At 39.6% G+C, this 14,762-nt stretch overlaps 1 protein-coding gene across 1 annotated transcript; it reads right to left on the reverse strand.

The window, feature by feature from the left end:
* Window positions 1-786: 786 nt before the first annotated feature.
* On the reverse strand, window positions 787-7,754 carry mrpl37 (mitochondrial ribosomal protein L37). Its single transcript, XM_035171277.1, has 8 exons — window positions 7,239-7,754; window positions 6,376-6,559; window positions 5,820-5,935; window positions 4,896-5,084; window positions 4,595-4,749; window positions 4,251-4,382; window positions 1,879-1,953; window positions 787-1,079 (listed from the first exon to the last, which is right to left on the reverse strand). The coding sequence occupies exons 1-8, from the start codon at window positions 7,621-7,623 to the stop codon at window positions 1,002-1,004; spliced, it is 1,314 nt and encodes a 437-aa protein (XP_035027168.1). The 5' UTR covers window positions 7,624-7,754; the 3' UTR covers window positions 787-1,001.
* Window positions 7,755-14,762: the final 7,008 nt, after the last annotated feature.

A 14,762-nucleotide genomic window follows, 5' to 3' on the forward strand; every position in this document is an offset into this window, starting at 1 on the left:
TTATTCATTGAATACCACATTATAGTCAAATGGAAAACGAAGTAAAATAGGTAATTAATTACATCTTTGATTTCTAATATTAAAGCATGAAAGAAAAGAAAAATACAAATAAATGAAAAGATAAACGTAAATGATCATATGGTGTATCTGTTGCTGTCATTGATACAACTTGATAAAAGCCTTACCTTGCTGCCAGCAGAAAGAAGATGTCGAATAAGGTAATGTAGTGGGGGAAAAAACTAAGTTTGGTTGAAACCTATTTTGTAGTTGAAAAGTAAGTTTTTGCAGACCTGTCTAAATACTTTTATGATCTGAACTTTTATGACCTTTTTATTACTTATTTACTCTCCAAAGAACTGAATTTATGTCTCCAAAGGAAACATATGTAAATCAGTTTGCTGTGTCTTGATTCCTGTCTCAAACTGCACCTACAGAACACATGCATAAAAACTTGATCTGTTCACTTCCACTTGAAAATCTGTTAATAAATATAAAGGAATGACAGACTGTTATTAGACAATTGTTTACTCAGCAAGATTTTGAAAATAAAATTATTAGGTCTCTGAATATTAAGTAAAATGTGTACCGAAAGTATTAATATCTATTCATATTGTGATGTGTTCATTTGTAAAATTGGTTTAAATGTGTTCATTGCTGCACATTTGTTTGGGAATTGAAACATGTATTTGTGAGTACTACATATTATGCACAAATCACTATACAGATTTGTAAAGGTAGTTTCTCACAAAAAGTAAGCCATGGAAACAAATAGACTCAGATACAAACTCAGAGTGACAGTTTTATTGACTAAACTTTAACAGGGTTGGGGCAAGTGTGTAAAATAAGAAGCTGTTGTTGCAGTGAACTTTTCTTGTCCAGAAATCAGAATATGTCATGGATGAGGTCATTAATCATTTAAAAGAAAGGAGTTTTCTAGTACGACACTGGTTTAGATCCCAGATAAATACAAAGACACACGCACACTTCAGAGGTTAGCAGTCCTACACAGCTCCGTGCAGGTACAGGGCCAGGAACTTCCTGAATGTTTCAGAGTTGTATCCCGCCAGACCAGATGGTACCTTTCAGGGAGACAAAAAGGAACCAATCAGAGTCACTTATAATTTACACCACTGCTCTCCCCCTCCCCTTTTAGGACAAAGTCAGCAGCTAATACACATAAGCCATTTTCAGACATGAACTGCACAGGATGGCCGCAGAATTGAGTTGGAACTTTCTCTGGAGTTTGCCTTTCACACAAAAACAAAGCAGCAGGAGATTCTCCGCTTAGACACGTTCCCAACAACACAGGGATCTCTGGAGCATTAAGGTGAGAGATGGCACAGCAGGCGGAGACAGGATGTAACGTGATAATTCCGCTGCGGAGATCACGTGACACTAGCTCGTATCATCAAAGTCCTGACATCTTCATCATTGTCTTCTATGAGTATGGCACTGTTTTTTCACCCTATGATATTTGTATTCTTTGTTTTTTCCATTTTTGCATCTGTTGCGTATTAGAAACATCATCAACACACCCACTCGCTCACAGTAAGTCCTGCGGAGGATCTCCCACTGTGTTCTCATATTGGCTACTTTGGACATTCTGCTGAGATTTACGAAGGGGCTGACCGGAGAAACTCATCAGAATGTCCGGAGGCTCTCACTCACTCTCAGTCTAGCTATACAATGCAGTTATGGAGTGGGAGAACAGCGGTTGGGCCGTTCTGAACATGCACATGTTAAAATCAATTGTTGGATGATCTGTGAGGGAATCAACTGCTTCGAGTCCTAAACCATTACAAATCAGAAGATTTTATAGCCTAAAAGCACAGGATCAGCCTTGATGAGAGAACATGGCTGAAAAAGCTTGGGGATTACCTTCACTTGTTTCTTCTTGATCAGTGGTCGGACTTTTGCAAAATCATAAAGATCAACATCTTCATCAAGCCACACCTGCAAGGAGCAGACAGATTTGGAAACAATTAGGAACACGGCCATGGTAAAGAAAAAAGGGCTTTTTGATGTGATGGTTAATTTTGACTGTTGTTCATTATTGGTTAAATGACTGATAACTGTTGATGGCAATGTTTTATGAGGACAAGATTATATAACAATCTTTTGTTTAGTGGTAATGTAACAATGAAATTTCATTAAAAAAATACAAATGGTTTTCAAGTACTGCTCCAGAAACAAAATTGTAATATTTTCAGAAGCTGTCATGTAAATATGGAAAAGACAAGACGGTCACTTTAAGCTGGTTAAACATTGTGAATCTTGCATAAGTACACTGCTCAAAAAAATGAAGGGAACACTTAAAAGGATAGTTCACAGAAAAAGGAAAATTCACCCATTATCTACTCAACACTATGCCGATGGAGGGGTAGGTGAAGTGTTTGAGTCCACAAAACACTTCTGGAGTCTCAGGGGTAAACAGTCAAATCCCATACAATTGAAGTAAATTGCGACCTCTCCTTCAGATGAATAAAACAGAAAAAACATAACATGCCTCCATACTGCTCATGTGTTGTCATCCAATTGTCCGCAAGCCCTGACATTTATATTCGACTCTAAACAAGGTCATTTATACCGTGTTTTAAAGCCTAAATGTCCTCTGATATCTTCCTGCGAGGTGCATTCACAAACCCTCGGACACACCATCATGTGGCTACGTCCGTTAGCTTCGCTAATTCCAGTAGCGGACATTTAGGCTTAAAGCACAGTTTAAATTACCTTGTTTGGAGTCGAATATGAATGTCTGGGCTTGCGGACACTTGTATGACACCACACGAGCAGAATGGAGGCATGTTCTGGTTTTTCTGTTGTTTTATTGTCTGATTTGTTGTGACGATAGATGCAATGGAAAGGCAAAAGCAAGACAACTCCCCAAAAAGGGAATGTTTTACATGTTTTACATGCAGTAACTACAGACAATCTCTCCTTATCCTTCCTGACTGATTCTTCTCTAGTTTTGTGTTATGCTAGTGTTCTTGTCATGTTTGCTATGTCTCCCAGCACAGTCTCAAGAGCATGGAGGAGATACCAGGAGACCGGCCGTTACACAAGGAGAGCTGGGGCATCATTTATAAAACAGTGCGTAGGATTTAAGTGTTCGTACGCACAAAGGCAGAAAATTGCATGTGCAAAAGAAATTCAGATGTATAAAATCATGCGCACGAACACCTGAAGGCAATGTTGCCTTTATAAATCACACTACCCCTGGAAACAGGCGTACGTGGATCTGTCTCATATTCCACATTCTCATGGCTACATTCAACCATAAATGGTCAATGCAAAGCACCCCAAGAATATTAAATTCTCAGCACAGTGCAGCTCGGTTGGCATTCGCCACTGGCATCCCGTTCTCTTTACAGATGAGAGCAGGTTCACATTGAGCACATGTGACAGGCGTTAAAGAGTCTGGAAACGGCGTGGTGAACATTATGCTGCCTGTAACATCATCCAGCATGACCAGTTTGGCAATGGGTCAGTGATGGTCTAGGGAGGCATATCCTTGGAGGGTTACACAGACCTCCATGTCATAGCCAACGGTTCCCTGACTGCTGTTAGGTACCAGGATGAAATCCTCAGAGCTATTATCACACTGGAGCAGCCCTGGGTTACTACTGCAGGACAATGCCCGGCCTTATGAGGCCAGAGTGTGTAGGCAGTTCCTGGATGACGAAGGCATAGATGGTATGACTAACCCTCACGTTCCCCTGACCTACCCCCAATTGAGCACCTATAGGACGTTATGTATCGCTGCATCCGTCGCCGCCAAGTACCGCCACAGACTGTCCAAGAGCTCACTGATGCCCGGATCCAGGTGTGGGAGAAGATTCCCAAGGACACCATCCACCGACTCATCAGGAGCATGCCCAGACGTTGTCTGGAGTGCATTCAGGCACGCAGAGACAACGTCTCTCACACTACTGAGACACATTATGACTTTGATTTTCAGTGTGGTTTTGAATCCAGTACTCAATGGGTTGATGAACTTGGTTTTCTGTTACGTCATTTTGTTCTCAACAAATTATACAATGTACATCAGTAAAGATTTTCAACTTGAATAATTTGTACATCAAGATCTGATTGAAGTGTTCCCTTATTTTTTTTTAGCAGTGTATTATGATGCAACATGGGCAGCGTCTGACATTTAAATGGACTAAATTTATCAATATATAATAATATATAAACATAATAATACAGTAACATTAATAATAATTATGATGAAGAAGAAGATGATCAAGCACCTGGTTCTTGACGCCATCATTTCCTGAGAGGTCTGTGGTGTTGAGCTGGAAAACCAAAAACTGGAATATTCTACCATTGGTCCCCACTGCCTGTACTGTTATCGGACAATCTAATACAGGCTGGGGCTGAGTCTAACACACACACACACACACACACACACACACACACACACACACACACACACACACACACACACACACACACACACACACACACACACACACACACACACACACACACACACACACACACACACACACACACACACACACGTTAATTTATGATTATTGCAGAAGAAGAAAAAAAAAAGATATATCTCAAGTATAACAGTCCACGTCCTTACCCCATACAGTTTGTGTGCCTGGGCCAGAGCATTTCCAAAGGTGAACATGAGCATGCTGGCTCTGAACCTTTCTGGGCGAAGCTTAAAGTGAGGATCAGCTCCCTCCATGAAGTAAATTGTGTGGGCATGAGGGTAAGGGTGGTCCCCCGTGAAACCTGATTGGATGGGAGAGGTACAATTTAATCAAACTCAACAGTGGACAAAATTACACTCCTTGTTCTGTGCTCAACCTCAGGAACCTACATGGCGCCATTTCTTATTAGTCCATGATGAGAACATGGAGGACTTGGACTCTTCTCACCTGTGCAATTCACATTCTCCTTGTACACATTAACTTTCTGCAGGTCAATGGTAGGGGAGACTGGATAGAAGGTTTCCAGGACATGATCTGCCGTGTCCACAACTTCCTGTTTCCCAGACACTGCTGGGAGAGGATCCATGGAGCTGTGCAGTAAACCGTTCTGACCCCTGATCTGGAATAAGTCGTCACCTGGTATCCAAGAAGTTGAAGTTCATTAGCACACATTCGGTCTTGATGCTTTTAACACGCGACAAAAATGGAAAAAAGCTAATACAAAACAAGAAAGAGCGGTGACACACATGTAGAAGACACCGACGAAGATCTCAATAGAGTTTGTGATGATAAGAGCTGATGATGGTGTTGGGCTGCTGTAAATGAAATCACATGATCTACGCAGCAGAGTTAATACGTCACTTCCTGCCTATGTGTGCTGCACCCAGCTGCTCCACCTCTCGTCTGGATAATGCGGAGAATTTGTTCCTGTTGTAAACGTGACTGTGCAGAGAACCTCCCGCTGCATTGTGCATGTATGAAAGGCAAATTGAGTAAACAACATTGCCAATTATCTGGAATTTATATGGTTCATGTCTGAAAAGGGTTTTAGAGTCAGACTGAAAGAGCTCAACTGTTGGATAGACTGCCACAAACAACCAGTCATATCCCCAGAGTTTGAAATCTCATTACTTTGGTTATATTTGTCTTGACTGTATTTGTTAGTTCAATGCTACATTTCACTGCAAACTGTTGATCTGTGAAAAACCATGAAACCATCAGCAGGAATGTGCAGCCTGCATGCCTCTTAGCATTCACAATTATTATATTATATTATTAAACCTCAGGGATGAAAGACTGGAGCACGCTGATCAGTGTTCTTATAAGGTATAAGGCTGCACAGAAAACACCTTACTATGTATAATACTGCACCTCTTTTCCATGCAGCTGCCAACGAGTACTTCTCAGCAAAGATCTTCCTTCCAATCGCAGGGTGACTGGACTGTAGAGTCGCACACAGGTGGATCAGGTTAGTGAGCAGAGTTTTGCTGGGGAAGAAACAGAAACAAACATTGAACTGTCTTTTCCATTAGCGCCAGATGGCCAGACATTAAAAGGTCAATTTCAAGCCGACTACTTACTTACTGTTTCAAGTTACACCACTGTCACTAATTATAATCTTAAACCAGACAAAGGATTTTAGACATCAGATATCTGGATCTATCAGAGAAACAAGCTGAGCATACGACTCACTGGCCCTCGAAACGCAGCCCCTCAGAGATATGCTGTGTCCACTGAACAGTGTCGAAGAAACACTCATTTTTTACATACAGCTGCTGATTTCTGTTTAATTTAAATTTAATCAGTGGATCTGTTTGTTTTGAAGAGGAGACATCTGACGATAATTCAGCTCCATGAAGAAAACCTCCTGAACCACATTGTATGACATGTTGTGTCTAGGCAAAATATAAATGGTTTGCAGTTGCACCTGTATTTTGCTTTTCCCGGCCGTTCCTCTGTTGTGTCCCAGAAACGGGCATGTTTGATGGCATTCTGAACGCGTTCATCCTGATCTGGTATTTGATTGGCTGGACTCTCAGCCACTGAGATGAGCTGAGGGGGCAGACCAGAGATCAGCTTTGTTTTGGTCAACCACAGAGCCTGTCGCACACCTGAGAGGGAGGAGAGGGAGGGGGGGGGAGGGAGGGCGGCGGCGCAGAGGGTCAAGTCAACTCTTGTGACATTCAGGTTGGATCAATACTTATTACATTATGTATGATAAAAGTGATTATAGAATTCTGTCAAAATGTATTCATAACAATCTTAAACATGCAAACTAACAGACAGGTTTCTATTACCGAACATCCATTAGACATTTACCCAGGCTCATCTGCCAAGCTGGGTGAGGATTTCAGCTAATATATATTTGGTGGTTTCTGTTATTAGCTTAACAATATAAAATGTGTGGAATAGTGTATTTGTAAATCATCGAGCATAAAAAGACTGAATGTACCATCTGTCATTTATATTTCTGTTATCTTACTTCAAGCAGTGCACGCACGCACACGGCAGTTTTCACCACTGGGAGGCGTTAATGTAATGCAACACTTCAACCACTCCAGTAAAAGTGTTGAAATGTGATTTTTGTACTATATAATGTTTATATATCAAAATGGAGTGTTATTATACTTGTTTGCCATTGAGGAAGTTTTAGAAACCCAGACTGTGAGATTTGTTGTCATGTTAGTGGTATGAAAGCATTTGTTGTCAAACTGTATGATCGTGCGATCTTCTACAATGTACAGGTGCTGTTATAATCTATTTCTTTCATTATATCAACATAGAGCCAACCTTCCAGCGCGCTGGTCCTCTGGTTGTAAATATAGCACGGTTTCTCTTTGTACAGCGGCATGTCGTGGGGCGGAGGGGATCTGTAATATCTCGGGTCCTTGTAGTCCCTCTCCCACGCGGGGAACAAGGGCCTAGCCAGCCCTGGCACATAGTGCATCCTATCCGCGTAGGTGACCATCTCCAGCCCGGGGATATCCACTCTCTCCCTGGGTTTACGCGCACGGAGGACCTTGGCTGTCAGACGGCGGCTTACACCGAAGTGTCTCCGGGCCTGTAGGCGACTGGCTCCCCCATGTGCAGACAACCGGCTCAGCTCCTTTAAGGAAGTGGTTTGAGAAAACGGCGACAAAGCCGCCTTGAACCACCGATACGTTTCTGGAAGCATTGGTGTAATTCTTGTTAAAAATCTCAATACTGACGTTGTGTGTTTGACCTAAGTCGTTGCTTATGAGGTTCGACTGTAGGGTGCTGCCATATTGAATTCTCTTGTTCTTCTTCTGCAGTTTTACTTCTTCTTCTTGTTATGGGATTTGCGGCAGCCTGGATGCTGCCCTCCACAGGTCACTTGTAGAACTCCATCGGTTGACCGAAATCTCCATCCACCGCGAAGTATGAACAAGTAGTTGAAAAACACAATGTCTATTGTAATTTACAATGTTTACAATATACAATATCAAAGTTATTATAACACATCCCTGGCTGTAGGTTTTCAAAGTGACTCCAGTCAGTTTAAGTTCTTGTTTTCTATCAATATTTTTGCATCAGTTAAATCAAACAGCAACATATAATGTTGTAAATTATCCCATTGAAATAAAATAGTAATATTACAATTTATTTTTTGTGTTTTATTTATTTATTTTTGAATATTGTATAAACATATGAATATAGTTTACTCTGTGTGATAGCATGTGATACTCTACATTATTTTGATCACATTGATCACAGACAGAATAGCTTATTTCATTAATGCGAACCCCTTGGTGGTAGACATTAATTAGTGCAGTAGAACATACAAGTGATATTCTCCATCTTACCCTATGTTCTAAAATGGGACAGTGTTCAGTTTAAAAATGCACAAAGGTAATGATGTCTGATCTACTGAGTGGGCCACATGGCTTTCATAGTCCTGCCATACAGGCCAGTAGCCAGTCAGATTTGCCTTTAGCCTCAATGTACCCTCAAGTTAGGCCTGTATCATTTATTAAAATTAAACACTTAATAGGATGCACAACTAGTTTGTGCATCCTAGTTATGTCCCTAACGTCCGCTGGTGGCTGCAAACACCTACTAACATCTAATGATAGTTGGTAACTTAAATTGTGCAGAAGACCTACATACAAGGGACATTCACCATCTTGTCCTATAGTCTAAAATGATATGACCTGCCACCAAAATCCATTTTCACCAGAGTCTGAATGCATTACATATAATGGGTTTTAAAGATAAGCTACTTCTGAGCTGGTTGTTATTTAGAGAAGCCTTCCAGTGCCGCTAAATCAAACAACAGACAATGTTCACGTCCATGTCATGAGTGAATGAGTTAAGGCAAATATGGAGATCATCCACTTTTCCCCCTGAATTATTAGACGTGCAATAAAACTCACCAGGGTAACCAATCTTCCATTATCAATGTATGTCAGTTATGTACAGTATGTAATAAACAATAGTGAACATACCTCCCATATTATAGGTTCATTGTAAATATATACTCATTGTCTATACCTGTACAAAGAAGGCTGGCCCCATGCAAAGCATTTGTATCAAATCTTTATCCAGCAGGAACAGTTCTGACGTAACATATGCCATGCTTTTGTATTTTCTCTTTTTTTTTAAAGCTAAATTGAAACACACGTCATCTTTCCAGGCATCCAGATTTCAATGTTCATGCTGTTTTACAATGACCTGCAATTCTGCTCCCTGCAAGACATTTTCAACTAGTAACTCAAATCATGCTCAACAATTTTATGGGGAAAAGAGAAAAAAAGACAAACACTTTGCTGTTTGCTGCAGAACGAAGGGGTTTTCATGATCATGACATCAAGTAGGACTTCAGCAACATAACTTGTACGTTTTGGAGGTGGACTATTAAGAGGCAGGCCGGTTGATGGGTGGGAGCTTCTGAGAACACTTTTCTTCGGTAACATTAAATGGTCCTCTCACACAGATTACTAAAAATACTTCTTGTGGAAAAGTATTTAGACTTGTCAAAATTTATTTGAGATTCGTTTGAGCCTCCTTTTCAGGAAAATTTACATGCATGGTGGGAAGGCACTCAAACATAGTAAAAATATCTATTTTAAACACATCAACCAGCATGTAAGTCACTCTGGATAATGCACAGACCTCATTGTGGACTATCTTCATTTAAACCACTATCTTTTAAATATAAAATGATGTAAAAACTTGATTGCTTGAAGAGCAGTGATTTCGAAACTGTGTGGTCGGATAACCGAGGGGAACAAAGAGAAATTTTCTGGGGGAGGGTTACATGACTAAACACAGGTGTAACATATCTGGATTGGATTGATGGACAAGCTTTTAGGGGAATCTGGCAATGACAGATCCAAAGTAACAGGCACACTGTCTCTAAAAAGAGATGTTGCAGCTTAACTTTAAATAAAAACACAACAACTAAATTTCCATTCACATAAAATCTTCTGTGATGGAGGAACGGAATCTCAGATGATTGGCTATCTTATTAAACCAAATCTATGTATGTGAGAAGATGTTTTTTTTAAATAATTTTGGGTACATTTTGGGTGAACAGATCATTTGAGTAATGCAAGCAGAACATGTCACTGATGCCTTATTATATTCGCTGAGCACAAGGAATGTGATAACAGAGCAGGTGGCCTGCGTATCTGCAAGGAAATAGCCATGTGATAGGTCATTGTTAATTATTATTCCTAACTTTTTAAAGTGACATTGGGTACCTTGAAAGACACAATAGAAATCTAAGCTATTATTATTACTATTGCATGATATTTTTCCAACAGAATTGGTGTTGCTCCCCATACTAGCATGCCATTGGAAGCACTTCCAGACACCAGTAAGACACTGTGGATCTAGATCTTTGGCAGTGTTAAATGAACGCTGACCAGGGGAAGTTGAGGAACACCTGAGCTCTAGGTATATGGGTATGGGTTGTTACATAGTTATGTTTCTTTTCACAAATATTTAAAAACAAAGGGCCATGAACAGAGTGGCTCCACCTTTTGTCAGGTCAATAAAATACAGATATTTGTACATTATGCAGTCCTTGATCACAGGACTTTTTTCTGCTGCCCACGAATAATTGTGACAATATTAATGTTCTCTGTTTTGATCATATTATGATTGAATTTAGTCAGATACCAAAAGCTGTTCAACAAGAAGTTACGTGGTTAAGTGGAGCCTGTACACGGTGAAGGTGGACAAGAACTATGACTACATTCCTGGGGCCTCATTTATAACTGTTACGCCATTTTCAGCTTTTGTGCACACGTACACTTTTAGTATGAATCCTACTCACTGTTTTTATAAATGAGGGCCCTGACGACTAGGGGCCATCGTCTAAAGCTGCACCACACCAGGCAGAGACATGCCGCATGGGCCCGATGACCTGAGCAGTATGGTGGGCTATGTGGTGTTTCAGCTCAAAACACAGAGCAGACACAAGTCTGCCGGGTGTAAGGTATAGAACTTCTTTCAGTTGGCCTCTGTTTTTATATACTTCTTAAGAAACCCAATTCACATATTCCTCATCAATTCTGGCAGATACCACAGCTCATTTATTTTCATTTTAGGGCAAAATGTACACTCACACACTCCTGTAGACATTATATATATAAGTACAGTATATTCTTATACAGTGGCAAAAGATTTATTATTGGTGTGAAGTTCGAATACTTTAAGGCTATGATATAGTCAAAATTTACCTTTTCTCATGCTTTAAGAGCAATGAATGGTGGGATAAAGTTTGAAGAATAGAAACAAATCTTATTTTAGCTATGAAGTTTGCCTATAGAGTTTATTGATCACAACCAACGTTTTGCCAAATAAAGAGATGTGTTATGATTGATATATTTATGTTTTATCTCACATAGACACTTTGTCGTATAAATCATGTGGACACAGGATGGACGGCCTATTGTACAATGTCAGCACAGCTTGTTTCATCCTAATCTGGTTGAAATGCAGGATACAGTCAATTGTGGAAAGACTTGCACTGTTTATTCCTTCAAAATGCACATTGTCTTCAATAATCTGCTCTTGTATTTTGTGCAGTCCGACTGCATTTTTTGAATGACCATATTAACAATGAGGGTCTCCTGTGAGAATATATGTGTCCTTAAACCTTCAGGGTTGTCTTTCAATTCTACAAAAAGATCACATTGTTAGAGGTGTTTATTTTGTAATTTTTTGGCAAGTTTCCCCTACTACTGTGCGATACATTTCTTGAGTTTTGGTGGAGTGATTTACTGAGACATTCTTCTGAATTTTGTTAATGCACTCTAACATTTAGGGACCAAAAATCATAGTAATTTGACCTGTTTTCGTCTCTGAATCTCCTGACTAAGGAGGCCACTGAGAACCCGCTTAAATTGAGTTGCACATATTGTCCTGCTTCCCTCATAGTCATGCCATGAACCAGACCATGATCTATTATCATTGCTCTAATTTCATCTGAAATTGCCGCTCTTGTTCTGGGTCTTCCTCATCCTCTTCCTCTTCCTCCTTGTCCCTCCTAGAACTTCATTGTTGAAATTACAAACCAATTCACACATGCCACTTGTATTTGACCTGGCTTATGTCCTGTTTACTGATTGGGCACACATCTCTGATTGAACATGTGTGTATTAAATTTTGAGTGTTAATGATGACAAATGGTAAATGGTCTGTATTTATATAGAGCTTTTCTAGTCTTGATGAATACTAAAAGAACTTTACAGTACAATTTTGCCATCCACACATTCATGTATGTGCATCTATGTGCAGCACTCTTTCTAATGCACATCACTCATACATGCCAGAACAGCCGTCAGGGGCCAATCGGGTTCAGTATCTTGCACAAGGATGCTTAGGCATGTTGAATAGGGGAGATGGAGATCAACCCACCGATTTCCTGGTTAGTGGACGTCCTGAGCCACAGATAATTAGCCTTTGAGGCCTATTTGTGTACCACACTGCTAAATGTATTTATTGAATGAAAATGTGTTAAGAGTTTGCAAAATGGGTGGTCTAGATTAGCAAATTGTGTCTAACCAGATCAACAGTGTTTAAAGTTTTGCCAACAGTGTGATTGATTTGTTTTGCCAACTGAAAGTTTTGTTTAGATAATATGGTTTAGTGTTTTCGCAATTCAGAAAAAATATATGATCATATAATGATAATAAATAAAAATACAGAATTCACTTTTATAAAGTATGATGTAATAATTCCTATTTTGATTATAACAGTTTAATAGGAGTTCATATTTTTGATAATTTCATAAACCTTTTTGTCTCTTTTAATTTACTGCTATTTTTGAGAGCCAGTTTATTAAGTCATAATGTTGTCATTAAATAAAGGCGGCATGTGAAATAAAACTATTATAATACCAAATAGACAGTCATAGTCATAGTCATTTATTATGTAAAGTAGTTTACACAATTTATTCACAGGACTTTTTTACTTTTCTGTAAAGTATATTGAACACTGTAATAGAAGCTTAAGTGTTTAACTTTAATTTGGCCAAGTGTTGTTCCTTAGTGGAATATGGTATGATTATATTTCGAGTTATACTTCTGCAACTACAAACACTTCATCCATAATTCATTACCATAAAACAAATGTGCAGTAAATGCTACATTTGTCTTTCACTGAAACATATTAATGCAATTGACACTTTATCAGCAAATAGGGTCAGGGTTAGGGTTAGGGGTTGGAGGTAATATTGATGAAGGACACTCCATCCTGAAGCAGCTAAATGGAATTCAGCCATCATTCATTTTACTTTTCAAACCTGTAGAAGTAGTACAAAGTAGTACAAATAGAACCCATGTGTTTAAAACCTTTTATTTAAAGGGGACATAGCATGCCCATTTTACCACAAGTTGATATGGTTCCTTGGGGTCTTAATGAAATGTCTGTAACATACTTTGGTCAAAATACCACAAGGATCATATAAAACAGCACCCTTTTTACCCTGTATAAAACAGCCCTCCACAGAGTGACCTGTTTTGAGTGCCTGTTCCTTTAAATGCTAATGAGCCAGCTCCCCCCTCCCCCCTCTCCCCCCATGATTTTAAACGATATAAATTATCAAATATGCATCCCATACTTTGTATTCCCCTTCTGTTGTCCTGGAGTTTTAATTTTCCCAATCACATAATTAAATGTCCCCCTCTGCCCATCCACTACAAGCACACAAGCAGACAGGCAGAGAGAGAAAGAGAGGGGGGGGGGGCGGGGGGCTATGAAGACCATCATTTACCCCCGAACCCCGACATTCAACGGGTACAACAACAAGCGGAGAAAGCAGAATCGCGGGCTGACCTTATATATACAGTCTGTGGGGCTGACCAGCGCAGAGAAATGCACGTCCCGTGTGAACAGCCAGGCGGCTGCGTGCTTGGGAACGGCGCTGCGCTGCCTCGCAGCTGCGCTTCCGCGTCCGGTGTAGGGAGACTTCCAGTTCCTTGTTACGACACAATACCCAGGAAGCGCAATCGAGTCGCTCAAGCATGACGTTTCTGACTTAGAGGAACTATAACAAAACGCGCGAGTGTTTTTTCCCCAGAGTTTTTGGGTTGGTAGACATGCCAGATACCCACATTAACCTGTAGAAGCACTAACAAAGTGGAATTTGCATGCTATGTCCCCTTTAACATATTATTGTCAGTGCTTAAAATGCATTTAAATGCTTTTTAATACTATTTATATGAATCGACTTTTATCATTATCAAATTGATTGATACTATAAATTAATACATTAATATAAATTTATAATTAAAGTACTAATATAAATAACTGTAAATATTTGCTATTAGTATATTTTAAGGTTTATGTTTTAATAGAAAATCTGAGAGGAAAAAAGAGGGTTAGTACAATATACACCGTAATGAACACATAATAACACAAAGTGTTATTACTACATACAATACTGAACATTTGTACTTTACAATGACTACAAAACTCACCTTCAGCTTGCGTCCAGTACAGCAAAGTGAGCACCAGAACCAGCACGTCGAATTATTCTCTCTTACGTTCTGTGCATCTGCCAGACTCCATATATATGACCCTGGTTGCAGTGCATTTCAGAATGGGTACTACTGCTGACACCAGCACAATAGCAATAAACCTTTGTTGTAATCCATTCAGACTTAAAAGACAACTTTATAACAGGGCTAGGCCTAGCAAGGTGATAATATTAACAATTCATTTTGACTGCGGCAATGAGTTGGTGAACATCAGAATTAAAAACATCCACAGCCAGTATCCAGCTGACGTGTTTGTCATTTCAAAATGGTGAATTTTAAGATTAATTGTGCAAAAGAAACATAA

Source organism: Hippoglossus stenolepis, chromosome 11 (assembly GCF_022539355.2).
Source record: "Hippoglossus stenolepis isolate QCI-W04-F060 chromosome 11, HSTE1.2, whole genome shotgun sequence".
NCBI classification, from domain to species: Eukaryota; Metazoa; Chordata; class Actinopteri; order Pleuronectiformes; family Pleuronectidae; genus Hippoglossus; species Hippoglossus stenolepis.

Coding starts and splice junctions, on each gene's coding strand:
- mrpl37 (XM_035171277.1), bottom strand. CDS start 7,623: ATGCTTCCAGAAACGTATCGGTGGTTCAAGGCGGCTTTGTCGCCGTTT. Junction 4,383..4,594: donor AGGCACACAAACTGTATGGG/GTAAGGACGTGG, acceptor TGTGTGTGTTAG/ACTCAGCCCCAGCCTGTATT. Junction 1,080..1,878: donor TCAAGAAGAAACAAGTGAAG/GTAATCCCCAAG, acceptor TCTCCCTGAAAG/GTACCATCTGGTCTGGCGGG.